The following is a 27,871-nucleotide window of genomic DNA, read 5'->3' as shown; positions in this document are numbered from 1 at the left end:
AATTTACCCTTTTATTAACATACAATGGATACTTTTCTGACACTTTAGCAACATGAAAATAGGCCAGTACATTCACCCACCTGTACGCAAGCATTTGCAGCTTCCAGATTAAACACAGTTGGATCTTTGCAGTGCCGGTTCACCAACATGTTTCTACACAGCGGTTAATTGCTTTCATTAGTATCATACTGGATATCATCAGTTCATCCTCCACCAGACATCAGAACATTTCAGACAGCCTCTGCGCTTCTCTGCGGTTTGCTGTGTCCTCTATGCTGAAATAATCCAGACTAGTGGGTGGTGACACAGAGAGGCAGAGAGATGGGAAGGGAGAGATTACATGTCCAATCACAGCAGATCATCAACCCCTCATCCCATCCCACACAGAATACTTAATCCACCACAATCACTGAGTGAGTGTGTTCTCCCCTATAATGCTCATACCTATTAAACCACTCACACACATATATAAAAAGAAAAAGAAATCTCAACTGACTGGAAAGGCTTAAACTGCCCCACTTTTGGCTTTGTCTTTTTTCTACTAGGCCTAATATAATATCTCATATCCTCTCATTGGTCTGTGTAAAAAGATGATACAGGAGGTTTTCTGTCCATATTCTAAATATAATGGGTGCTACATTAGTTGAATTTGTTGAAAACATTGTTAGAAAGCAGCCAGTGCATTGAGGTACTCAAAATTAAGTATTTCCATTTTCTGCTAAACTTACTTTTCACCTAATTGATCTAATAACAATAGAAATTAAGTGAAAATTAGTTTAACGTTTAAAAAAAAAAATTTAATTAATTTCAATAACACAAAAATAAAACTGGTAAAGGGACTAGTACAGGGCTGTATATTGAGTGTTTTCATAATTTAACGTTAACAGTGTAACGTTATGCTTGTAACGTTAGTATTTGTACACTGAGTGTAGCAACTTTAACTTCTTCCACTAATTTACTGCTAACCAGGTGAGAAAACATCTAACTTCGTTTTAACCATACTGTATATAAATATATTATATGTAGTCTATGAGTTTTATAAAATAACGTAAAAAAACACAAAACATATAAAACAGGTTGCTTGGGTTCGGCTACTTTAACAACAGACAGTCACTGCCTAGCTACAGTAGTTATGTTAGCTGCACTTAACTAACGTTAGCTAGTGACTGCAGACGTTTGCTAAGTTACGCTTATTAAACAGCAATCACTAACGCAATGTTTGTGTTGGTGGCATTACAAGCATGTGTTTGCTGTGTTCTGTAACTACAAAACAGTTACCTATATATATTATGTGGTCTGTCAATGTGATGCTAAATGTAATGTTACATTTTACAGCCAAGTGGGATTAGCTAAAGGGAAAGGTGTGTGTAGCTAGACGTTAAGTGAGAACTGAGCCTTTTGCTAACGATACATTTTACTCAGAATGAGTTAATTATGTTCCTAGAAAATAATATTTTTTCACTAAGGTTACATGTGTTTACAGCTGTTTCTTTTTTTATTCAATTCACATTTAACTGCTGGCCCCTGCAGAGTCAAACTGATCAAAATGGATTTTTTCTTTGAGGACCTACCAACCACCTCACAGTCCACTCCCAACAGCGATCATGGAGAGTCACAATCGGTAACATTTATTAATAATACGGATGTCATAATGAATAAATGGGAAAATAGACCTTACAATAAATACTTGTTCACACAGCACATCTTGTGTGTTGCCACAGATTTTAATTGATTTCCCAGAAGTAACATTTTGTTCTCACAAGATCAACATACATTTTTATGGGGGCTGTTTTTTGGGATCTGTGAAATCATACTTGCACAGTAACGTTGAATGTTTACTGTCAGCCATTGCACACCTGTTGATGATGGAAAACTTTAGCTGTTTTTCCCCACTGTCTTTGGCAATACAGACAGAAGACATAGACTATGACTCATCAAGAGGGAAGTCATCAAGCTTGAGTTTGAGCATGACTAAGATTCAAGAGCAGCAAACCAGGTACACAGTTACCTATACTGTCCCTGAAGTGATCATTTATGTAGTGGCTGCTTTTTCCTGAGCAGTAACCTACTATCCACTTGCCCCAGGACGAACAGCACACTGTTCCTCAATAATTAAGCCATTTAAGTTATAGCCACATTTAGCATGTCAATATCTATTGTAGCTCAAGCATCGATGAAATCAGCAGGAGAGTGCAGGATCTGGTTGAAAAGGTCAATGACAGCCGCACTAGTGACCAGAAAGTGATGGACGGCTTTCAGGATAAGCTTGTGGAGAAGGTAAAATACTTATTTTGTGCTTCTGATCCTATTCTGCAATGTACATACTTACCAAACACTCCTTTAATGATGTGATGTTTGGCCTGAATGCACTTCATGCTTTTATAGTGAATTGATACTATTGTTCTTGTACTGTCCCTGTCCACAAATGTTGTAGTCTGGTAAATGGTTAGATTTACCCCCCCACACACACACATTTTTATTCCCTAGGTGTCCGAGATGTGCCAGCAGATGAAGGAGCACATGTACACAGTCTACGAAAAGAACAGTAATGACATGCAGGTGAAGCTGCAGGAGGTGTCAGAGGTGCTGGAGAGCTGCACTAAGCTCAACCAGGAGCTCCTGGAGGCCAGCCAGGCACTGACAGGTCTGAGAGAGGCCCTGGCCATAAGCCAGTCCTCAGAACCCTTATAAACCAGATATTGTCTCATGTCCGTATTATTTTGAACTAGTTAATGTGTCATTTTGTTTAATATTATATTGAGTATTCGGAATAGTTGACCTTGTCTAGATTACTCATTTTCCCTTCCTCTTTCTCCAAGAATACATGGTTGACTATATCTTTGTTTTCTGGACAGTAGTTCATGTTACAACCCATGACTGCAGTCGAAACCAAAAGCTGAATCCATGTTCCCTTTGTGTATCTGCTTATTCAATAAATAAAACTACAACATTTTATATTTGTTATGCTGACCTTACATATTGACCAGAGACATCAAATGGGGGCAGTAATAGATGACTCCCACCCATAATCTGAAAACATATGAGGTATTTGGGATTTATCCCACATGGCAAAGCTAATGCAAGGGCGATTGAGTGTACTGTGTGTTTTGACACTTATAAGTTTGCCCTGTGAGGCCATGATTCTCAGAGGGCAGTTGAACAGGTAGTACAGTACAAATCCACATAAATGTCCATTTCAAGTAGATGATCGAGAACATTTACTGTCCAACAGTGAAAGCCTGCAGTCCCGTGATAGCTCTGCCCAGGATCAAGGCATGAATGTCATGAGTTCCTAAAATGAACAATAAAAAAACATAAACAAGTTGTTTTCACATAACTTTCACAAGATACTTGTTAGTAAAAATCATGATATTCCTCAGAAGTTGTTTTTTCCAAATTTTCCTTTCTTTAACCATGCGATTTTCATGAATTTAATCAAAATGTAGACAGAGTTCTTGAATGTGTAAACCATAGGCGTCAACCTCTACTAATCTGTACACTGCTGACCTCTAGTGGTGGATAAATACAACTAAAGTTTGAAATCCTTTTCACTGCAATATAGCCTTCTGTTTGTACTTGGTACTTAAAATGGTGAAAAAAGACTAGGTGTATCCACTGATGCTTGCCTACCCTCGTATGTGTTCACGGCCTCCAGGTTCATGACGTGTCGGATGATGTGGTACTCATCTGCGATCCCATTTCCTCCCAGCATGTCTCTGGCTTGTCTGGCAATATCCAAAGCTTTGCCACAGCTATTCCTCTTTAGCAAGGAGATCATCTCTGGTGCTGCTCTATTAGGAGAATACATACATTAAAGGAAAAGCGATTTAGCAGAAGAGAGGACCTGTGGTTAACAGAGGCCAACACAAACACGTGAAGGACATTTAAAGACAGAAAGGGAAGACTCACTTCTTTTCATCAATAAGTCTTCCCAGGGCCAGACATGACTGCAGCCCGAGGGTAATCTCTGTCAGCATGTCAGCCATTTTCTTCTGCATCAGCTGATTCCTGGCCAGTGGCACCCCAAACTGGATTCTGATTGGAGGGTAGAGAGACTTGGAAATCAATCCTTCTCTTAAAAAAAGCTGAGGCTGGCATAACATGAGGAGACAATCTGGATATATGCGGTATGATAATGCTCATGTTCACACTTTTTCCACTGGATGTCTATAAGGTCCTGGGACCTTGACTTTATACTGTAGACAGAATATCAGGTACCTGTCCAGAGTGTACTGTCGGGCAGTGTGGAAGCAGAATTCAGCAGCTCCCAGAGCTCCCCATGCAATGCCATACCGGGCATTGTTCAGACAGCCAAAAGGACCCTGGTCACAAAGGTCAACACAACAAAAGGAGTGTAAGCACATAGTAACATTAACAGACAACATTTATTTGGTTTCAGTTAAACTTCATTTAACAGAGCAGCCACTTACAGCTAGACCAGAGACGTTGGGTAGTAGGTTCTCCTGGGGAACTTCCACTTCATCCATCAGGATCATGCCAGTGGCGGACGCCCTCAGTGAGAACTTGCCTTCGATCTTGGGGGTGGCAAAACCCTTCATTCCACGTTCCAAGATGAAACCCCGCACTCTGCCATCTTCACACTTAGCCCACACCACTGCGATGTCTGCCACGGGGGAATTTGTGATCCTAGCAGAGGAAGGAGTGAGTAACAAGACAAAAGACCTTTGGTAATGAAGAATCTCAAACATTAACTGCATGATTACACATTTTAGTAGTTGAATTTAGTTTAGTTTTAGGTTAAGTTTTCAGTTTTAACTGACCTCATATCTATTACTAACCTACCCCAAAAGACAGGAGCAGTAGTGTACCAGCAGCACTGAAGTAACACTTAACATTTTAAACTACCTTATAGTCCACAATTAAAGGCTACCCTGGGACAGCATGTTTTTTCCTTGTTCTCCATTGCAGCACTGAGTAAAATAGGACTTTTAAATTGGTAGTAGTAAAGTTAATTGTTCTTTATTTTGTTGACATATAATTAATTATTCCTATTATATATGTTTTCCATACTATATCAGAGTTCAAGTACAAGTTAAGTCAAGCTCAGCACTGAAACCAAACAACCATCTTCTATGGTGGCATCTAACACACAAATCAATGTCCAGGACGCAGTATCTTCATGTTTGTCCCATTCTAATAGAGATCTTTGAGAAAACACTCTATCAGGAAAGCCAGTGCTTCTTGTGTGCATCTGTGTACCTACCAGGTCTTGGCTCCACTGATGGTGAAGGTGCCACTGGATGGGTTGTATTTGGCCTTGGTCTCCATACTGCTGGGATCACTGCCGTGGTTGGGCTCTGTCAAGCCAAAGCAGCCCAGGATTTCTCCACGAGCTGCAAGACAAATGGAAACACAGGAGGGCAATCTTGACACCATGTTTTGCCATTTTTAAAATGTCATGTCCAAATGCAAAGAAAATATCGCTCTCACCAAGCCGTGGCAGGTATTTCTCCTTCTGGACCTCTGTCCCGTATGCATTGATAGGGTGCATGACCAGCGAAGACTGAACACTCATGACTGACCGATACCCACTGTCCACTCTCTCAACCTCTCTGGCAATCAAGCCGTATGCCACATAACTAGTGCCTGCACAGCCGTACCCTGCAGGGTAAATAAAACAGTGTAAAGCAAACTAATTCCAAACATGACGAAAAAGGTTGTAGTGTACTGAAGACGTTGGCAGAACTAAGACATAAAAACATACAGATGGCACATAAAGATCTTCATAATACTGCAGAACAAAGACATCCATTTTTAAGCAAATGTTTTGTATTATGTTGGACAAATGAATGATAACATACTTTTGTTTCTGTTTACCTTTAATAGTTGGGCCTAAGACGCCCAACTCTCCCATCTCTGAGACAATCTCACGGTGGAAATCTGTAGCATGGTGCATGTTGGGATAAAAGAAACTGAAAATCAAATATTTATCCAAAAATTTAATTACTCTGTGCTATGCGGATATTTTTCTCCATATTCTACATTATAAGAGACTTAATGCACAGACACAAGACTATAAACAACAAAAACTTCAGTTCAGGTTCTTTGAGCTTAACGGAAGTTAGTCTGTATAGTCCAACACAGACAGAACTCCTCTGTGTGATCTGATCATGGATGTGTGCTTTGCTTACGTTCATGTCTGTTGGCCATGAGGATACGGGGCATGAGTTTCTCCTGGCAGTAGTCGCGGAAGGAGTCCCGGATCATGATCTCCTCCTCAGTCAGCTGACCCTCCAGATTGAGGGCGTCCCGCCAGTTGAATGGCACCTTGGCTGAGGGCCAAAACATGTATCACACACACACACACACACACACACAGGTTATGTCATTGTGATGTGGTAACAGAATGTGTGAAGGTATCTGGACAGACCAGGCTCTCTCCATTAAAATTTCACTTACGTGCCTTTGCCGGCTTTTTGATTTTCTCAACATCTAAAGGAAGAAAAATACAAATGTTGAGTTTCGTGGGTCATCTTACACATACTTAAATAACTTATTTTCACCTCCTGTATGTTTCCTACATTGAGAGATTTCCTTAAAAACTGTCAGTCCAAACTTGGTCTTACCATTCTTTCTATACATTAAAAGAATGAATAAAGAATTTAAAATGTACCTTGGGGAGCTGCAGCAGCTGTGCCCTGGGCTCTGGACACTGTGACAGCAGCACATTTTTGGCTGTTTGAAAGCAAACAGGTGACAGCACCTCTGAGAGCCATATGTTTACTAAACATGAAGGAAATGAAAAAAATATATAGTTGTAATATTTTTTGCAGGCACATTTCCCAGTTTATGACAGTGTTATGTGACAATGTTATATGTTGAGTTGCCAGACCAAGCTTGTCAAAATATAACACATTACAATTTTCTTTTAATTTTTTATTTTCTTTGTTACATAATGTAAGGTGCTTTGTAGTTGGCTACACCATTTTTTATTATTATTGCATAATTATAATTCCATGCAGGACAGAAAATAAAAGTTTGGATATTGATTATACACTGTGTTAGAATACTATTTTACATGTTTTCTCAGCTCTTCTGGATACAGAGAAACAACTGTAGCCTCTTAATCATGTTTGACATGAACAAAAAACAAAGTAACAGCTCTTGTGAGCAATGTTTAAATATCCTAAATCAACTAGTCCAAGCAACAATGTAAACTTTTGGTAACTTTTTTTTAGGAAACCCTTAAGTCTAAACCTCCATTTGTACAGTACCTTTTTCTTCTGGGCTGGTTTGTCTGATGATCCGATGACTTTTTCCGCTGTGATGTGGGCGATCAAAGTTGCTTAAATAATATTTCGCCTGGTGCAACGTCATAGGGATACGTAACCTCCATGCTGGTGAGGCAAAAGACACTGGACCCGTGCACGACAGATAGTTGTGCAACGCATGAAAGTTATGCAACAAACCTCGAATTGCAAAATTAAATATATTAAATACACTTGGGGAGTTTAATTGTCTGTTGGGTGTATTTTATGCTGTTCCATGTACAGTGCACGGCATATTTTTTTAAGTTCTAGGAGGTGTGTGAACTAAACTTGCAACACATTTCCACACTCAAAATGGCGTTTATGGACGGCTGTGGGACCGGGGTGTGTCGGCCCACGCCCCTACAGCTCATTGGCTGGTATATTGAGGAAGTGTACCCAACTTTTGTAAGTGACACTGCACCTGACTGCGGCAGCAACAGCTATCAACAGTTTTTAGATCTACCAGTCTTAAAGTTGAGGTTATGGTTATTTAGTATACCTTTGATGTGCTGACATTGTGAGGGAAATGTTTTGTAGGTAATATATTTAAGGACAGAAAGAAAGCAAAGACAAAAATTGGCATTTTGTCTATAAAATGTGAAAACATTGGCCTCATAGCCCCTTGGATTTTAAAGAGAAAAGACAGATGACCTTTAGATATAACTTTGGTATTGTTCTGGATGAACAATGAACCAATTAAACCACTGACATTAAATCAGTTGACATTGTCAAGAATAATGTTACCAAGAAGCTCGGCAACATGTAGGCCTATTTGTTTGTTTGTTTGACTGATTGTCTGTTGTTTTAGATACCTAAAATGACTCTATTATTTTCTTAAGAAACCTGATAACATTTCATACCTTTAAATTATTCATTGCTTTACCGACACATCTACACATGACACTTTTGTGGTCAAAGGTGTGGCAGAGCTGTTACCTGCCACAGTTTCCCTTCCAGCCAGTTGAGTTACATAAAAATATGTGATAGTCTCTCCTAAATGTTTGTCTTTCAGAGACATTATTCATTTTGGTAGGAATCGAGTTTGTATATTTGTTTTGTTTTTGTACAGCACAGGTTGCTGTAGTGTCTGTAAGAGCTGAGTGGAAGACAGAAAATAGCAAGACAGTCTTTTCTGTGCTTTGGCCTGTTCCATCTCATGAAACTGTGTTTCCGGATGGTAGTCGGCTTAACTGTATGATTATCTATTGATTTCTGTAAGTAAATTACAGGGTATCCTGCTCCTGTGATCCACTGCTTATGAACTGAAAATGTGTTTCTTTTACAGTAAAATAAACACTTTCCCCTCAAAGCAGTGGAGATTTTGCTCCAGTGGTACATAAATGTGACAATAGCATGCAATAAAAACCTATAGGAACATTGAAAATTGTATTTAAGTCAATATACAGAAGTATAATATATATATCGTATTTAATAATGTCTATGTTAAATGTTGAGCCAATTTTGACTACGTTATATAGGCTTATATTACCACTGAGCAGTGATCAGTGAACACACTGATCATATGCTTTGTGTGAAAAAACCTTAATCATCAAAGTAGCTGTAGGCCTACATGCGATTTTGTAGCCTATACAGTGGTGTAGAGGACATTTCCCTCTCAATTGTAGAGAAGTATAATATGGCAGAAAATACTTACCCTGAGTAACAAGAATCTCTAATTTGTTCTCAAGTAGCCTATAATTATAGATGAGCCGATTTGATTAGCCTTTATTGTCCCCAAGGGACAATTTCTTTTGCAACAGTCGTTAAAACACATAAAACATACAATAGGTGTTGTCAGCATACAGTAAAGCCATGAAGACCATGAAATTTAGAGCACTATATATCCTTAACTCCAGTATTACAATATATGTGCAGCAACCAGGCATACAGTTTGTTTAAAAACCCAACAGCTGATGCAACCTACTTTGTTATTTTTCACCACTCCTTTGTCTCACAAAAAACAAACAAAACATGTAAACTATCTGAATGAGTGTTGATCATAAAAACCGGTTATTTTAAACGTCTTTCTAGACGCATAAAATGTTCATTAGACTATAGAAACACGCCTTCACAAACACGCTACACATTCCATTGAAGTAGCGGCGAGAGAAATGTGTTTGTCCCGCTAAGGAGCACTGTGATTGGCTGTGGCAGCTGTCTGTTTCCCTTCTCTGCGCTGTCATTGGCTGGATTTCCTCTCCGTTAACCTGGAGTCTAAATGCGCCGTGCTTCACTTCGGTTTTCAGCACTGTAGCAGCCACTGTTATTGATGTTTTTTCCTTCGACATGTCCATGGTAACTGCTCTGTCTAAGATCTGACCAGCAGCGAGGAGCCGAGCAGCGTGTGAGAATGGAGCTGGAGGAAAAAAATCCGGACCCTAAATACGGTAAGAATAGGTTTATGTTACTGTTTTCTCCTCGATCTTTGTTTTTTTTTCTCCAAACGGGCAAAGAAATGGAAACAATGACTGCAAGGGATGGATGGGTGTGGACCTCATGGGTCTTATGCAGATCTGGAGTCATCTCTTCTGTCGGGTTATTTTCGAAGGAGTTCTCATCTTTTATGTCAGAAAATGTAGGCTACATTTCATTAGTCTTATTTTTTTACATTTTACAATAAACAGTGAATGAAGGCAGCATAATGTAAATGAATGGTTAGCAGCATACAAACCAAATATAGCTTCAAATGGAACCAAAACTACACAGCTCTTGTTGCTATATGGCTAAATTTTACTGATAACATAGGCTGACAAAGAAAAGTAGGTTGCCTTCTATTAAAACAAGGCCTATCTTGATGGGAATTAAATTGCCTTCATATTCTGGTTATTCTGTATCGCAGGAACCCACATTAAACATACCACATAGAAGGAGTAGATATTGTATTTGGTTGTTTTCCCCTGGGCTTTGTAGATTGGCATATGGTCATTTCATCCACAGATGCACACAGATGATTACACATGCACACTCATGCAGTTGACAGATGTAAATTGTTTTTGTTCACTCAGATTTTTTTTTGCATTCACATATTATGGAAAATCCATTCCCTAAACCAGCCTAAGACATGACTCATCACTGATTATTATGTGTGACACACGTGCATTTTCTCCACCAGCACCAACTTAGCAGCCTGGCGTGGTCTTCTTGTGTCTGGGCTGGGTTGTTGTTCATATGGACTGTTGAGTCATGAAGTTTTCATAACCGGTGTTATTCTTTCATTAAGACCCCATGTCAGTGTTGTCACATGGGAGGACAGCCATACACAGCTCAAAAGCAAACCGCAGTCTTCACACTGGTATTTAACTGGGAAGACAACACTAACGCTGTTTGACAGATGAGTTGTTGCTTCTTTCACAATGAACGATGCTCCCAACAGCCCACACCCACAATGCACATCCTCATCAATCAATCCATGGAGCTCCCACTGTGGAGCATTTCCTTGTTGCTTTCCTGTTACCATGTAAAAAGCTATTTTTCCATAGCTCCCCTCCCCATGAAAGGTAAAAAACCACAGCCCATTTAAACTGGAGATAGGTTTATACGATTCAAGCACACAATACAGATTCCAGCTCACCAGTATTCTGAAACAGCAGTTTGTATTAGCAGTTTGACCTGTGAGCTGTCCCTGGTTGCCTACTAGTACTACTACAATTTACGTCTGTCTAGGCCTGTGTGTATACAGGCAGGCAGGCTGCAGCCTGCACCGCCTGGACTGTGTTCAGCCTTGCCTGCTCTACATACTCAGTAGACACAGTCAAGAGGCTTCCAGTTAATATCAATCTGGCAAACTATCAGATTCATTACCACACACACTACGTGCACTGCACACACACATGCACGCAGAGACAATGCGAAATGTTAAACAATAAGAGCTTGTCATTTGGACTTTGGTAACTGATGGTTTGGAAAAATCAGACAAACGTTTGCTGTTTGATCCAAGCAGTTTCTGTGAGGAGTAGAGAGAGACAGAGAGAGAGAGTGATCTGAGCCAGTGGTAGTCAGAGTTTAAGAATTTAACCCTGCAAAAATAGACTTTAATGTGTTCTCTCCTGTCCTTTTTAAGAGTATGTGGGCCAATGACTTCATTAATAGCTGTAAAAGGGGAGTTTTTGTGAAGCATGAACAGCTGTTGATGCATCCGCATACAGTAGTTTCTGTGACTAAATATAAAGATAAAAATGTCATGAAAAATAGCAAGGGAGACCAAAAGGAATATAAATGTCTCCGTGCATGTACAGTCCTCATCTGCGCACACACACAAATACACACACACACCAAACAACCACAGTTGCTGCTAACCCATTAAGGTAGCCAGGGAAGGGCTCATCTGATAACCCCTCTGGGCCCATTAGTCAATCACATCACTCATGACATCATCACTTCCTTTAAAACACACACACACACACACACACACACACACACACACACACACACACACACACATATATATACATACATATATATATATATACAGACACACAACCATGACACATATTTTCAGCAGAAGAAGCCATATTACTCCACTTTTAGTATTCACATTTGTTTCCATTCACTTTTTAAAAATCACGCAGACTAGTCTGTTAGGCCCTGTGGGTTTTCAGCACCAGCGCCCATCAAGTATGTATTGACGTACCTGAGGATCCCAGGCTAAAAAACCTAATGTCTATTTACTAAAACATTTTCTTAAAGTTTCTACATTTACATTTGCATTTACATTTACTCATTTGGCACTTTTATCCAAAGTGACTTACATTTGAGGAACAACATACAAGCATCAACAGAGCATCAAATACAGATCTACAACTGACAATACTTACTAGTAAGAGCAGCAATAAGTACTAGTAAGAGCTCATAGTACATATCACATCAATGGGGTAAATACCTAGGGAAGGAAGTAAGAGTTAACAAAAAGTGCAATCAAAACAAGATAATTGTAAGGGGATAGAAAGAGAAGAGCACAGGACGTGCATGTTAGAGGTTAGGAGTTAGAGAAGAGGAAGTGTTCTTGGAAGAGATGAGTTTTCAAGAGCTTCTTGAAGTTAGAGAGGGACGTCCCTGCTCTGATGGCGTGTGGTAGTTCGTTCCACCATCGTGGTGTCACAGATGAGAATAGCCGGGACTGGGATTGCTTTGTGTGAAGTGATGACAGAGCCAGGCAGCGTTCGTTGGAGGAGCGTAGCGGCCGAGAAGGAACGTAAGTTTGTGTTATGGTGTTTAGGTAGATGGGTGCAGACCCAGTAGTCACTCTGTATGCAAGCATTAGTGACTTGAATTTGATTCTGGAGGCCACAGGGAGCCAGTGGAGGTCACTGAGTAATGGAGTGACATGAGTCTTTTTGGGCTGATCAAAAACCAGACATGCTGCTGCGTTCTGAACCATTTGTAAGGGTTTCACTGCACAAACTGGAAGACTTGCTAGGAGGGCATTGCAATAGTTGAGGCGAGAGATAACCATGGCCTGTACCAGAAGCTGGGTGGCGTACTGAGTGAGGTAGGGCCTGATTTTCCTTATGTTGTATAGAGCAAAGCGGCATGACCGAGAGACAACAGCAACATGGTCTGAAAAGGACAGCTGGTCATCGATCATGACACCCAAGTTTCTCAGCACCTTGGTTGGAGTGATGGTTGAGGAGTCAATTTGTAGTTTGATGTTATGGTGGATAGATTGCTTGGCTGGAATGACCAAGAGTTCAGTCTTGGAGAAGTTTAGTTGAAGGTGGCAAGCCTTCATCCATGCATATATGTCCGAGAGACAGTCCGTGATCCACGCCCAGACGGTGGGATCGCCTGGCAGGAAGGATAGGTAGAGTTGCGTATCGTCTGTGTAGCAGTGGTAAGAGAAGCCGTACGACTGAATGATCAGCCCTAGTGAGGTGGTGTAGATTGAGAAGAGAAGGGGCCCTAGCACTGAGCCTTGGGGTACCCCTGTGGAGAGGCAGTGGGAGGAGGATAATTGTCCTTGCCACAAAACATTGTAGGAACGCCCCGAGAGGTAGGATTCGAACCACAGGAGTGCTTTACTCAAGATGCCCATTGCTGAGAGAGCGGATAGCAGGATCCTGTGGTTGACTGTGTCAAAGGCAGCTGAAAGGTCAAGCAGGATAAGAACCGTGGATTGGGCTGCAGCTTTAGCTGACCTTAGGGCTTCTGTTACAGACAGAAGAGCCGTTTTCAGTAGAGTGGGCACTCTTAAAACCAGACTGGTATGGATCTAGGAGGTCATTCCGTGAGAGGAATTCTGAGACCTGTTTGAATACTGCCCGTTCAGTAGTTTTGGATAAAAATGGTAGAAGAGACACTGGTTGACATTTACTGAGACCAACATTAGTAAACCAGTCACATTAATTTTGGACATTACATAAAAAAACTATTAAAGACAATTAACAAGACATTTGAAGGCCTTTACACAACAAATCTACTCAGAGATTGTTTTGTGGCACAACGCAGGCAAAAAGCCGCCTGTTTCTCCAGCTGGAATGGAGCTGTGGCTCTCACGTTCACAGATGGTCCTACATACAAATGAAAGGCTGATAAAAAAAAATCACCTTCAATGTTTACCCTCTTCAGTAAGGAGAAAAGGAAATGTATACATACCGTGTCACCCAGGGGGAGCTGGCAGGGAGTAAGACCAAACAGAAACAACAAATCCTTTTAACTTTGTATATAAATACTATGCAAACAATCGCTAATATCCCTGAGTCTAACTGCAGCCAGGATAGTAGACAATACAGCACCCTGTTATTTTATGCAACTCTTATGTGAGAGAATTATTATGGTTAACAATAACATGTCAGTTCTTGAAGTCTAAAACTGAATTGAAATACACAATATTTCTTGAATTAAAAACACATATCACAAACATAGACTGTGTATAAGAAGTTTACGTAGTCATTGTGTAGTCACCCGTTGGTTCGTGGACTGCCGTTTTGAAGCCTTGAGTTTGGCTGATAGGGCGTTGCCATGTTGATATTTTTTTTTGCAACCAGCTGCAACGGACGTATGGATATTTGGACGAGATGGTGGAGTTAACGGCCGTGTGTGGCCGTGAGCTAGGTACATCTGTAATTCATGTTAACTGTCATTTTAACAGAGATTATTGTGATTGTGATTGAAATTATATGTACTCACCAGAGAAAGTGAACAGTCAACTCCTAATACACTTTTTCAGCAGCGCTGGTTAAATTTACACTGTGTCTAGGGTACGAGTCACTCTAGCCTGATTGACAAGTCACCATGGTAACGACTTGTCACTCATAGATAATCCCACCCTGAAGCATACTCTGCTTTATAGTCTATTTTCCTCTAAATGGGACCATAATTTACCAGAAGAGTCGTCCTCTTATGGCCATTAAATAAAATGCTGGTTTAAGGGACTTATGCGTTGGCGTCGCGTCTCAGACCGGAAGCTTCTCGCCTGATCACAAAACATGTCTTTTTCAAACATTTTTAATAAAACAAATTGGCAGTTGTACAGCTCTTTCAAAAACAACTATACAGGCAACAATCTTGACTTGTTTTAAAATAACAGCTTACTGTTTAGAGGCTAATCAGTACATAGATATGGATGTCATCTGTTATGTCTGCATGAATATGGCCTCATATATCATTATAATTTTTTTTTTAAAGGCATAGTTTGGCATTTTGGGAAATATGCTTATTCATGTTCTTACCGAAGAAGTAAGCAAATAAGTGCCATTCCCAAAACTATTCCTTGTTGATTTCAGCCTCAAACATCCAGTATCTGTTGGGCTGCAAGTTTGAAAGTTTGTATGGTGAAGGACATGGCATTGTGTATGAAACAACAGGAAGTGTATTTCATGTCTCAGTCTATCACATGACAGCAGTGGGCAGACCAGTCTGCAGTCATGTGCCACCAGAGAGCATGTAGGATGGTCTTATCTTTGATGAACAGTTCAGCTCACTGCCTCGTATGTGTATCAGACACGCACAATTCTTCATAACCAAATCATTGTCTTAGCAATGCATAAAACCATTGTTTATGAAAAACACATGGGGGGGGGGGGGGCTGGGTGCTAAATGCTGGAAGATGCAGCTTAAAGTAGAAACAGGAAGCTGAGAAAACATTGAAAGCTATAATTCTTACTAGACAAGGGTTAAAGAGAGAGATAAACCAATTATAGCAGAGAGTGCTATTTATTTTGGTCATGTGACTACTTTGAGGCAGAGTTTAGCTGTAACAAGGAAACAGTTCTGTTGATTCAGCCTAAAATAATTGTTGTGATGCCAGAGTGAAAGACAGCTTTAATTTCAAAACATATCCCTGTAGTCAGATGTCTTTAGTCAGTTTTGGAAGCAGCAGGTTGACAAGCGCCACAAGTCTTTGTTGCTTTTGCTGCTTCTCTCTCATTTCCCCCCATCAACGCGTTTTTTTTTGCTGCAACCCCCCTGAGAAGTCTTTAGCCAAGAGAGTGACCAAAGAGGGAGTAGCAGGTGAAGGCAGACAGCTGAATAGACTGAAAGAAGGAAGTGAAGAGGTTGAGGTCACACAGGAAGGAGATGTAAAGAAACAACTGCTATTCACAACGCACGGAGAAAATCTATAAACACGTCCATGAGAGAAAACTGGGAGAGAAAGAACGACAGAATGACAAAATACGAAAGACACGGTACTGTAACAGTCTGCCTGGGCTAGATTTGATGAACCTAAAAATGAAGTTGTAGCTGAATGTCGTATTAACATTATTCAAGCTTGTCAGACTGCTGCTGCATTGACTAATGTCTCATGTGTATCTACTAAATGTCATGTTAGTGGACTGTTTTAAGTCCCATATTACCCACAGCAGTCCAATTATGTCTTTGTGGTGGTGCAAGTTGCGTCTCTGCAAATTGTTAACGCAGACTCTTAACAGTAATGTGACAGGATGTGTAATAACTCAGAGTATGGTTATGGTACAAAAGGATGTTGGTGAGAGAGATTGTTTACACACAGCTGAATTCTTTCCTAAGCTGATTTCCTGTGTAAAATATATTTCAATGTGCAATTCAGAAGTCTGAAAATGGCAGATGAGAATATTCATTATTCTTTGGAAATGTTGACTGGCAGTGTTAGCTCATGATGAGCTCACTGTAAGCAGAGTGGCTCTGGTTGATGTTTCTCCTCTGCTGTGTCTGAGGTGTTTCCATGGCTGTTAGAGATGTCCATGGGGAGCTCACAACCGCCAGGGAGCCATTTTGTGGGTTGCTAGGCATGACTGTCGGGCAGAATAATTCTTTTGTTCTAGAAAATATCCTGTCTTGTCAATACATGGGATTAAACTTATTGTACTGTATATATTGTACTCGTGTATCTCCCGTATGCAGAGTGTTCTGTGTGCGCACGTACATTTAACTTATTCATACACCTTACTGTAGTTACTAATAACTTAATAATTTCAAATAAAGTGTAAATTATTGAGGAGAAAAAAACATTTCCCAGTTCCCTGGGGCTTTATTGTCATGGGAAACAAGCCTTTACATTGCCAAAATGTAATGTGAAGTCAATAAATTCTTTTAAGTGTGATATCTGTGTCACTAAGCAATGTACTGAAATGGATTTATAGCTGTGTTTCAGTTTTGATTGAACTATTAGGGATACATATATTGCCATAGCCACCCTCACACAATAAGCACTTCAGAAGTACTGTTGGAAAAGCTATTGAACAATGTATTTTGCCTTTTTATATATCATAATGACGGTAAAGATACCAACAGGAAATGGAGATAGAAAAATATGTTAATTATAAGACCATATGAACGATACAGTTGCATATTCACATTATTTGCCATTGTACTGTGCTCCTGCAGTGACATTTACAATATACAGTTTTGCTTTCATGACATAGACCGATGGTCACAGAGTGGCAAAGGACAAAATTTAAGAACAGCAAAGAACTTTTAATATTGTGATGTTTCAATGCAGTTATCTGGCCAGCAAAAACTACTTTTTTTCCTCTTCTTATTTTGCATGGTTAATAGGGTTGCGGTTTAACAGCTCTCTTCATTACTATTATAAGTGGCTAGCAAAGAGAGTCCCTGAAGTGACACCACTAGTTTTTGATGATCTAGTCTTAATGCATGTGTTTGACTTATCAGAAGTCTGAAATTAATTTTATAGGAGAAAACACTTACAAGCCTGTTGTCTTTTTTATATCCCCAGGGGAGTCCAGGAAGTTTGACCCAAACTTCAAAGGGCCGATTCACAACAGGTGAGATCACTGATCACAATTGTTTTCTTTCTGTAGTACAGGACACCAATATCAATATTCTCCTCTTCTCAGGGGCTGCACAGATGTCCTCTGCTGTATTCTCTTCATCTTAGCCCTGTTGGGGTACTTTGCTGTGGGAATCCTTGGTAAGATTGAGCTGTCATTACTACAATATGCACTGTTTCATTGCTTAGACGCATGATTTTAGAGAAATCCTGCTTTTATTATTGTGCATTATCTACTTTTATATTTGAGACTGTCTAAACATGTACAGCATGGTTTACTTGCCACACATTTTGGGCTGTCTTGACTTCATCAGGATGTATAAGGCTGTTCCCAGATTATTTAGAAGCAGCCTAACATAGATATTAAGTACAACATTAGTACAAAACATGCAGTACATTTGTAAAACCACACCACCCTGATGCAGGCAAGAAAAGAAAGACATTAGGTTAAGAAAGACAAAGAGGTACCCATGTTGGTTTTTTTATGTAAGCCATAAAGGATTTGCAAAACTTAAGGCAACTACATTAACAGAGTTGGAGTCTGTGACTGCAATTTGAGAGTAACTGAACATGTGCTAATTAACAATAATGCTAACAGGTTAGGTGGATAACAAGGGATAAGACCCAATTGCAGAAGAGGTACAGTTAAAAGATTTAATAAAAGGCACAAAACAAACATGAACAAAAGGCTTACAATGTGGAAAGGCAGGCAAGGGTCATAGCCAGGTAAACAGCCCAACACAGGCAAAAAAATCTAACAAGGGCTGGAACGTAAGGTCTATCGACAAAGATAAACCGGGACAGACTGAGGGTAACAAACCAACTAAATACACTACAGTGGTGAGCATAATGAAGGGTATAACTAATCAGACAATCACACAGGTGGGAAAACATAAAAAGATAGGAAGTGAAGTTAACAAAGACACATCAGGACGGATTCAATACACAATATAACAGGAAATACACAACTATAACCCAAACCATGACAGTTATGATGTGGGTTAGTTTGTGAAACTAAATTGTTTGGCTGTGGCCACGGCCGTCAATCACACTGGTCTGCACCTCACTGTGTGTGTGTGTGTGTACGGCAAACCTTTTTCCATGTCTTTGCTGCAGTATGAGTTTACTTTTCGTCACATATCGTCAACAAAGAGGTAATTCATACATCCGAAATTACAAATATGTCAGAAAACATACAGTTTGTTTAATTTAGCATTTATAGGAAGATCTGGTGATAGCCAAGAGCAGCATGTGCAACACTCCAGCTTTAATATTTATTTTTGTTTGATTTAATGTCCACCTTTGTTCTGAATTATGTAAATTATTTTCCATGTAGCCTGGTCTCAGGGTGACCCAAGGAAAGTGATCTATCCAACAGACAGCAGGGGGCAGTTCTGCGGACAAGCTGGAACACCTCTGGAGTGAGTCACCTGACAATATGAACATGATCTTTCACATAAAGACTGTGTTGTGTATTTCAGATAATGATAGGTACTACTGTATCATTAGCCCTCATTTGGAACTTTATTATTTGTTCTGTATCATAAATAAACATCAGTTTTGTTTTACTGTTCTTACACAACAGGAAGAAACCTTTTCTGTTTTACTTCAACATCCTGAAATGTGCAAGTCCCCTGGTGCTGCTGGAGTTCCAGTGTCCCACCACACAGGTTAGAAATTATATTTGCTTGTGTTTTATTGCAACATTTATCCTTTGTAACAGTCACATTAATTGTCATGATTGTATGTTGTTATTTGTGCCTAGTTATGTGTGGAAAGCTGTCCTGACAGGCCTCTGACATTGGTGAAAGCAAAAGGCAGCGGAGAAGACCGTAAATATTATCAACAATTCTGTAAGGAAGGAGTGGACATCAGTTTGGTACATATTCAAATACTTTGATTATTCACATTGTATAGATACTTACTGTGAAATGTACATTACAGTGTGACAAAAGATGTTTTTGAAAGTACATTGAATGTTTTACATGATTCAGAGTGCTCCCGAGATCCTGAAGGAAAAATTGTGTCCTGCTATGCTGATGCCCAGTAAAGCCTGTAAGTGAGAAGCTTGTTCTTCTTCACCTAAAGTTACTTAATTTTCTCCCACACTACAAGCTGTTTATTTGTCTTTAGCTCTGTTGTTTTTGTGTGAAATTGAAACAAACCATATTAATGGATCATCTCTTCCCTCCACAGTCACGCGTCGCTGCCTCCCCGCCTTGGGAACTTTGAAAGATGGGGTGGTGGTGGTGGGAAATGCGACCACTGTTGATAATGGAAGGGGCGTCAGTGTCAATGCCACAGATGTGCTGGAGGCATCAAAGTGAGTCCTTATCACTGTATGGCAACACACATATACACAAAATATGATTATATTATATTAAGAACATTTTTCAACACGTCTCTTAGTGTTTTACAACTTGATTAAAACACCGGTACAATTCTGTTATACTTCTAACTTGCTTGATAAATCAGCACGGGTCTCCCAGATGCAATGGGCCAGTAACTGTGTGATAGAATTAGTGCTGAAACAATTATTCATGTAATGGATTAGTTGATTAATACACCAATCAGCCATAACATAATGACCAAGGACAAGTTACCATGGCATCTGTCAGTGGGTGTGATATATTAGGCAGCAAGTGAACATTTTGTCCTCATAGTTGATGTTTTAGAAGCAGGAAAAATGGATTTGAGTGACTTTGACAAGGGCCAAATTGTAATGGCTAGACAACTGGGTCAGAGCATCTCCAAAACGGTCTGCAGGGGTCAGTACCTATCAAAATTGGTCCAAGGAAGGCAAACAGGATCATGGGCGGCCAAGGATCACTGATGCACATGGGGAGAGAAGACTGGCCTGTGTAGTCTGATCCAACAGTTGAGCTGCTGTAGGTCAAATTGTTGAAAAAGTTGATGCTGGTTCTGATTGAAAGGTGTCAGAATACACGATGCTTATACAGTGTTAGTTAGTTAGTTAGTTAGTTAGTGTAGTTTTATAATGTTAGCTACCAAAGTTTTCAGCTAAACGAGACACACAGTCTTCTTAATTGTTCCACCGTTTCTCAAACCTTTTACTAAGTTTCTGGACAGTGGTAGTTTGTTTTTAACTTATTTACTTTTGTTAAAGGAAATCAAATGTGGTTGTTGAAGCTCGTCAGGTGGCCATGAGAATCTTTGAGGACTACACTCAGTCTTGGCACTGGATATTGCTGTAAGTCTGTCCACTTTCTACTTACAGTAACAGAATAGTGTTGTTTAGAACTTCAGTACAACACAAGACAAAACGACTTTTTATAGCCACTAAACAGATGACCTACTGTAATTATCAAAACACATACAGTTATCATAGCTGTGAAATATGATTATGACTGCGACTGTTAAGATCACAGGCATAAATGCTTAAAGACTGTTGTTGTTAACTCTCAGTATGTTAAAATGTTTGATGTGTCTACCTCCTCCAGTGGTCTGGTGATTGCCATGGTCGTCAGCTTGATTTTCATCGTCTTGCTGCGATTCCTGGCTGGCGTCATGGTCTGGGTCATGATTGTTTTGGTTATTCTAGTCATTGGATATGGTAAGTCTTCAGCCTGTATAAATTATAAAGTTGCTGCTTTTATTAAAATGAAAAACTTCTAAATATTTGAACGATTCTTTTAGGGATTTTTCACTGTTACATGGAGTATGCAAGTCTGAAGGGAGAGGCAGGCGCTGACGTCACCATACGTGACCTGGGACTGCAGACAGACTTCTCTGTCTACCTGCAGATCAGACAGACCTGGCTGGCCTTCAGTACGCACAAACACACTTTCAGTCTTAATTAGATGTCAGTATGGAGTATAATCCTGTTAATTCAATGCCTTCACTGTTTTGCAGTGATCATCCTGGCTATTGTGGAGGTCATCATCATCCTGCTACTCATCTTCCTCAGGAAAAGAATCATGATTGCCATCGCCCTCATCAAAGAGGCCAGCAGGTCAGTCTGGCAACGTGCATTGTAAACATGTAAATGTAACATGTTTAGCATAACAATATTAAATGGTAATAATATGTCAATGTTGTATTTACAGCTTTCGATTAATGTTTTCTTTTTCAGAGCTGTTGGTCACGTGATGTCTTCGCTGTTCTACCCACTGCTGACCTTTGCCCTCCTGGCTGTGGTGATTGCTTACTGGGCCATCACTGCTGTGTATCCTTTTATTTTTCCAGATGATGGACGAAACACTAATATGTCAATGTGTCACTTTTCTTTTTTGATTGGACAAATTAAATTCCCAATCCTACACTGCATAGTTCTTTTATTGATACTTTATATATTTGAAAATAAATCAAGTAAATATGCTAAGATATAAAAAAAGATAAAAATAAGACAAACCAAAAGCAAAAAAATCTTTTAAATTACCTAAATTAATTAAATGCTTAACCTGTTAATTTGAATAATGATCTATGTTAATTAGCCAATTCAGTAAAACTTTCAGTCCATTATATTTTCTACTTCTGAAGACTGTACCCTTTGTATCCATATATTTATAAACAGATGCAGATGTCTCTTGATAGTGACCTTTTCAGAGATATCCTCCCTTTGTTGACATAATCTCCTTGACCGTTCTGACCAGTTTCTTATCCACCTCTAATGAGCAGGTGTATAAAGTGTTCAACAACTCTGAGTGTGAGTACGCACTAGAGACCTGTGATCCCAAGGTACGCTTGTAAATGTCACTGCCACATTATATGAACTGAATGAAGGTGTGTGTGCGTGAAGTTCAGCCAAAAAGCCAAACAAATATTCAGCTCATTCAGCTTGACACCTTTTAAGAAGAAACTGTTTGAGAATGTCCTGATGATGATCAATAACTCCTGAGGTGTTACACTTCTCTCATTCCCCAGACGTTTAACATCTCCAACGCTTCAGCACAGTGTCCGGATGCAGAGTGCCTGTTTGCCTTTTATGGTGGAGAGACGCTCTACCACAAATACCTCATCCTGTTCCAGTTCTACAATGTCTTCCTCTTCTTCTGGTGTGCCAACTTCGTGACGGCCCTGGGCCAGGTCACTCTGTCAGGGGCCTTCGCCTCGTATTACTGGGCCTTCAAGAAGCCTGAGGATATTCCTGCATTCCCCATCTTCTCCTCGCTGGGACGGGCCCTCCGGTTAGAGGCTGAATTTGTATTTGTGTGTGCAGTCTGTCCACTTACGTGTATCTGTGTAATTTTAAAACGTGTGTGTGAGGCTTACCCTGCCTGAGTAAGTAGTGGTTCATGCTCACAGATGGCTTCTGTTACCTCCTCCTGTCCAGATACCACACAGGCTCCCTGGCTTTTGGCTCTCTGATCCTGTCTATAGTCCAGGTTATCAGGGTCTTTCTGGAGTACCTGGATCAAAAATTGAAAGGTCAGAAGATATAACTTTAGAACAAGATGACTGAATTCTTAAATTACTTGGGTGCTGACTGTGCATCTTCATCATTGTCATATATTTATCAGTGACTGTGTGTGTTTGCACTTTGGATATTGTTAAGCTGGTTTGTCTTGAATCCTGGTTTTGCATAGATGCAAGTGTAATGCCGAAGGTCAGAATAATGCAGGTTATCTAATACAACAATCATAAAAGACCTGGTTAAGATGCCTGTACACACTGATATTCAAACCTTGTACAATATTACTGCTATTGGTGCAAACATTTATTTATTTATTTATTTTTCCCACCTACTTTATGTAGTTTGCACCTTTCATGCAAGTAACTGTTACTTATATCCTCCACCTTACAGGTGCACAAAATATCATATCTGATTTATTTATAGCAACAGGGACACTTACAGGGTATCAAACTTGGTTTAACCCAAGTAAGACCTGAACACAGGAAATAATCAGATTATTGTGCTTATGTAAACATTTCCGGTCATAGTTTGTTCCTGTAATTGAAACATTCTCGCTCTCATCCTTCAGGTGCTCAGAACAGGTTTGCTAAATTCCTGCTAAGCTGCATGAAGTGCTGCTTCTGGTGTCTGGAGAAATGTATCAAGTTCCTTAACAGAAATGCCTACATCATGGTGAGTTCTTGTAACTGGACACCGCTGCATGAGAGATCTTGGGTCTGGTCAGGTTTTAAAGTGGTAAATTGTTATTGGTGTTCTTTTCTCCAGATTGCCATCTATGGAAAAAGTTTCTGTCCCTCAGCTCGAGATGCCTTCTTCCTTCTCATGAGGAACATTATCAGGTGGGATTTCATTATATTAATATCCACAATGTTTAAATCTATAAGCCTTACACTACAACATGTATATTATAATATTTAAGCTATTCTTAGCCTAGTTTAATTTGCTAATTTACTTTCATATTCTCTAATGTGCCCATTTCATCACAGGGTGGCTGTTTTAGATAAAGTGACCGACTTCCTGCTGTTTCTTGGGAAACTCCTAATCGTTGGAATTGTTGGTAGGAGAGATTTTATTTTTAGACCCAAACTGGAGAGAGATCAGTCTGGACGTCTTGTTTAAATTCACCAATTCACGTCTTTGTTTTTTTTTCTGCACAGGTATCTTCTCTTTCTTCTTTTTCTCTGGAAGAATCAAAGCAGTAGAAGACGCTGCTCCATCTCTGAACTACTACTGGGTGCCCATACTGGTGAGAGACAGTTTGTATAACTTAGTTTTGAGCTCACCTCTGGGCTTTGACACCCCAGCAGAGACCTTGATGTATGTGATTTTCTTCACCTAGACAGTGATAGTGGGATCCTACCTCATCGCCCATGGATTCTTCAGCGTGTACGCCATGTGTGTGGACACACTGTTCCTCTGCTTCTGTAAGTACCTTCATTCGGTAACGTTCTGCCAGATCTCCTGCAAATCTCTCTTCTTTCAAGCACTCATACAACTGTCTCAAGCTGAGATGCTGGTTTCTTCTTCCAGCCATGTTTCTAACTCCTCTTCTCTTTGTCTCATTCCTCCCATTAATTTCACTTTACTTTATTTTCACACATTCCCTTTATTTCATGTTTTCATTTTCCCCTAATTTTCCAATAACCCAACCAAAAACGCAAAATATGCATTCCCCACACACGCAAAAGGTGAGGACTTGGAAAGAAATGATGGCTCGTCTGAAAAGCCTTACTTCATGTCCCCCGAGCTGCACGAGATCCTCTCCAAAACAAAGAGGCTGGAGGAAGATGGCGTTGAGCAGGTTGATTCTGTGAAGCTCGCAGACGAGGTGAAACTGGAAGAGGAAACCCCTCTTCAGCAGCAACATGATGGAGAGATCCAACTGAAACAGCAGACGGTGCTCAAGCAGGACAACGAGGAGGAGCAGCCTCTGCAGTCCAAGACAGATGCTGAAGAGCCAAAGGAGGAGAAAAATGAAGAACAAAAAGTTGGTGAGGCAGAGGAGGCTGAAAAGAAAGAAGAAGCTGAGGTGGGCGAAAAGCAGGAGTTGAAGCAGGAGGGAAAGACCGAGGAGGCTCCGCTTCCAGCTGTGGAGGCTGAGAAAGAGGAGACTGGTGAAAAGAAAGAGGAATTGCAGGAAGAAAATTCTCCGTCTGCACCACATGAGTAGATAGAAAGAATGAAAGAACTACAACTTTTTGACATGTTAAATGTACAGCACACAACACGCTAAAATTTCAGATCGCCTTGCTGTGTGGGTGATGTGATGTCCAGCTGGGGAAAATTGTGGTCGCCATGTGAAGGTTGAAGCAGGTCAAAAAGCCCAGTGCATCTCTGTAGCTTGAAAACAAATCTCTTGTGTTGGTTTTAGAACAGTGTTGGTTTTTATATTGTGAAGATCTGTAGAATATTGTGAGTGCTGAACCTGTGCCTGATTACTGTCACTAATATTTGTTGTCTTAATCCTGTTAACGAATGCACTACAGAACCACTAAGTACCCTGTTTACAGCCAGAACAAACACGTCATTCGATGGTGAATCTCTTTCACTATTTACAACAATACCAGCTGACGCCAAAATGTTTCAGACATATTTGATATACTGTATGAATATTGGATCTTTTTTTCCTATGGAACTTATATATACAATAGTGTCTATTATTTTTTGGCTTTGGCCTTGTAGAGATCCTCGACAAGATGGGATCCCATGTATTGTAATGCCACCTACTTGCCTTGGTATTTCGGACTGGCGTAAGTGCAGTGATTGTGTCGCCATGACCCAGCCATCGTGACCTCTCTACGGGCCCCTCCAGTTGTTCACTGATCCCACCTGCCTTGCTCTGTCCTCTCTCTCGCTCTCTCGCTCTCTCTTTCTCTCTCTCTCTAAGTGCTGCATGGTGTAGACATGGCCTTCTGAATGCTCGCAACTAACATCTTAAATATCTGGATGCTTTTGTACCTTTTTTGTCTTGTCACCTTGTGAAAGATGTTGAGAGTTGATTTTCACTGAAAGTAACTGATGACATTCCATATTTATTGGATGTAAATCTTGATTAAAGGTGATTGTATTTAATCAGCGTAGTTCTGTTATGGGTATACACACGGATTTCAAGGTGGTTTGGCATTTGGAAGCAGGTGAGTATTCATGTCCAACAAAGTCAGCCAGAACGATCCAAACATTTTACATATTAAAGTCACTTGTCATGGAGAGTACTACTCAGCCAACAGTTGTGAAATGCTTTCTGTGGAAATTACTCTGTTGACATACCTTGATTTATCACAGGCTGGGATTTGAGACTCCAAATTTTAGACATAAAGTCTGTGTTACAAAGCTGTGGGCATTTGCTAACAAACAGATTCAGTTACTGTTACATTATGGGAAGTGTAGTATCCTGGGTTTTTGTAACTTGATGCATGTAAGGGACTAAAATCAGAACAACTCTCCCTCTGCTGCATTGATATAGAACAGAGGGTCCCAGAGTTTTTGGCCTGTGACCCCTTAAAATTAAACAATGTCTACTTGTGGCCCCAATCACAGGTTATGGACTGTGTGATTTGTAAACTGTGCAGCCAAAGAGCGATTTTTGCTTCTCAGAAGGAAGGCCCCAGGTGGGGAACCACTGATTTGGAGCATTATTTTATTTTCTTTAGTTAGAGAGTAAGTTAAGACCTCCTGAAAATATTGTTTTTCCTGACCTCTAGTGGTTTATCTTCTCACCTTGCTGGAGTGATGTACCGGTGTACTCCAGGACCCGGTAACATCACTGTTGGGTGTGGTTACAGGTACAACAGAGCACACTTCTAACCAAACCCAGCGGACTTGAAACTTTCGAACAAAGGGGGCAGCAACACACTGCTTGTCAGCCTGGTGTTAAGTTACTCTGTAACTGTCTCTTGCAAGACTCCTTATTATATAGAAGTGCTGTAATAGCCCTTTAATTCTTAATGAGCTGAAAGGCAAAACAGACAATAGATAGACAATGCATCACTATTCAGTGTAAGTGTGCTGACACTGAAAATGTTGTTCCTCAACTGTTTCTGTCCATGTCACAGTGGAGGATCTGGAGCGCAATGATGGATCAGCAGAGAGGCCATATTTCATGTCGCAGAACCTGCTCTCCCTCCTGAACAAGTCCAATGAAGGGCCCAAATCTGTAGATTAAGTCACTGATGTGTGTGTGTTTGTGTATATATGGTGAACAAAGGGAGGATTACAGTGCCATTTTCTGTGCTACATTATGTATGAACAGTATGTTTGTTTGTTTGTTTTGCTGTGAGATTCATTTATCTTGTCTGTATGATATTATTGGTCATTTTGTGTGTTGTTACAAAGCCTTAAAACCATTCTCTCCCTGTGCTTGCCCACCAAGTGTGATTTTATTACAGAAAGAACATGCGAGCTTGAGTTACAGATGATAACTGTAGTTCATTTAAGTAAACCGTTTACCTTAAAAACTAATGTTTTTCTTTTTGACTGTACGTTTTGTTCTTTTTTGTTGTGTTCTGTCACACAGTTTCAAGCTTTGAAGGGTCCAATATATTTCAATGATACTGCCACTTTATGGCTGTTGATACGTGAGTAAAGCTGTGCTTTATCAGTTTAACTATAGGCTATTGCACTGTTTTAAATCAGCTCACCAAAGTAAAGTTGCTAAACTGTAGGCAAAAGGGTTAGTATGATACTGAAAGCCTTAAGAGATTACAAATGACCCAAGTGGTTTAACTTTGCACTTGCAGTTTTTATTTTTTTAATGACTTGTGTTTTTTGTTGTTCATATTCTTCACTGAATTTAAACATATCCATGATTAATGTCCCCATTTTGAGTTTGTAGACGTTTTACATTACCTTCTGAGTTTGTTGTAAACCAATTAAAGTTTGTGTTGTCATATCTGTGTTCAAAAAACCAAAAGCCCACTGCTTCTTAGGTTTATTTAGATTGTTATTTTCTTTTATCAGTTTATCAGGGTAAATTGTTTGGTAATGCTGACAAAAAAAAATTAGAAGAATGGACAAAGTCAT

At 40.0% G+C, this 27,871-nt stretch overlaps 3 protein-coding genes across 6 annotated transcripts; 2 read left to right on the top strand and 1 right to left on the bottom strand.

Moving 5' to 3' along the window:
• Positions 1–1,212: 1,212 nt before the first annotated feature.
• Positions 1,213–2,691, top strand: syce2 (synaptonemal complex central element protein 2). Its single transcript, XM_038714749.1, has 5 exons — positions 1,213–1,361; positions 1,531–1,621; positions 1,911–1,996; positions 2,163–2,277; positions 2,488–2,691. Exons 2-5 carry the CDS (start codon positions 1,547–1,549, stop codon positions 2,689–2,691), a joined length of 480 nt encoding a protein of 159 aa, XP_038570677.1. The 5' UTR covers positions 1,213–1,361; positions 1,531–1,546.
• Positions 1,688–7,543, bottom strand: gcdha (glutaryl-CoA dehydrogenase a). Its single transcript, XM_038714268.1, has 12 exons — positions 7,236–7,543; positions 6,635–6,744; positions 6,421–6,453; positions 6,153–6,293; positions 5,839–5,901; positions 5,452–5,622; positions 5,225–5,354; positions 4,431–4,647; positions 4,219–4,322; positions 3,910–4,035; positions 3,631–3,791; positions 1,688–3,292 (listed from the first exon to the last, which is right to left on the bottom strand). The coding sequence occupies exons 2-12, from the start codon at positions 6,735–6,737 to the stop codon at positions 3,219–3,221; spliced, it is 1,323 nt and encodes a 440-aa protein (XP_038570196.1). The 5' UTR covers positions 6,738–6,744; positions 7,236–7,543; the 3' UTR covers positions 1,688–3,218.
• A 1,960-nt stretch (positions 7,544–9,503) lies between these two features.
• Positions 9,504–27,738, top strand: slc44a2 (solute carrier family 44 member 2). Of its 4 annotated transcripts, none has more exons than XM_038714264.1 (22): positions 9,504–9,658; positions 17,425–17,473; positions 17,546–17,619; positions 18,815–18,899; positions 19,064–19,148; positions 19,244–19,357; positions 19,473–19,533; positions 19,675–19,801; positions 20,606–20,689; positions 20,940–21,052; positions 21,136–21,267; positions 21,352–21,451; positions 21,572–21,664; positions 22,092–22,176; positions 22,363–22,625; positions 22,772–22,866; positions 23,421–23,524; positions 23,618–23,691; positions 23,839–23,909; positions 24,010–24,098; positions 24,192–24,276; positions 24,541–25,924. In XM_038714264.1, exons 1-22 carry the CDS (start codon positions 9,622–9,624, stop codon positions 25,020–25,022), a joined length of 2,502 nt encoding a protein of 833 aa, XP_038570192.1. In that variant the 5' UTR covers positions 9,504–9,621; the 3' UTR covers positions 25,023–25,924. The 4 variants fall into 4 exon arrangements, with proteins under 4 accessions (XP_038570192.1, XP_038570194.1, XP_038570191.1 ...); XM_038714266.1 differs by lacking the exon at positions 24,541–25,924 and adding an exon at positions 26,905–27,738 and having other exon boundaries at positions 9,505–9,658; XM_038714263.1 differs by lacking the exon at positions 9,504–9,658 and adding an exon at positions 15,560–15,895.
• Positions 27,739–27,871: the final 133 nt, after the last annotated feature.

This window comes from Micropterus salmoides, unplaced genomic scaffold (assembly GCF_014851395.1).
Source record: "Micropterus salmoides isolate LMB-PRFRI ecotype aquatic unplaced genomic scaffold, ASM1485139v1 Ms_hic_scaffold_12, whole genome shotgun sequence".
Lineage (NCBI taxonomy): Eukaryota > Metazoa > Chordata > Actinopteri > Centrarchiformes > Centrarchidae > Micropterus > Micropterus salmoides.
Note: the sequence above shows the minus strand (reverse complement) of the source record. Positions and strands in the feature narration are given on the sequence as shown.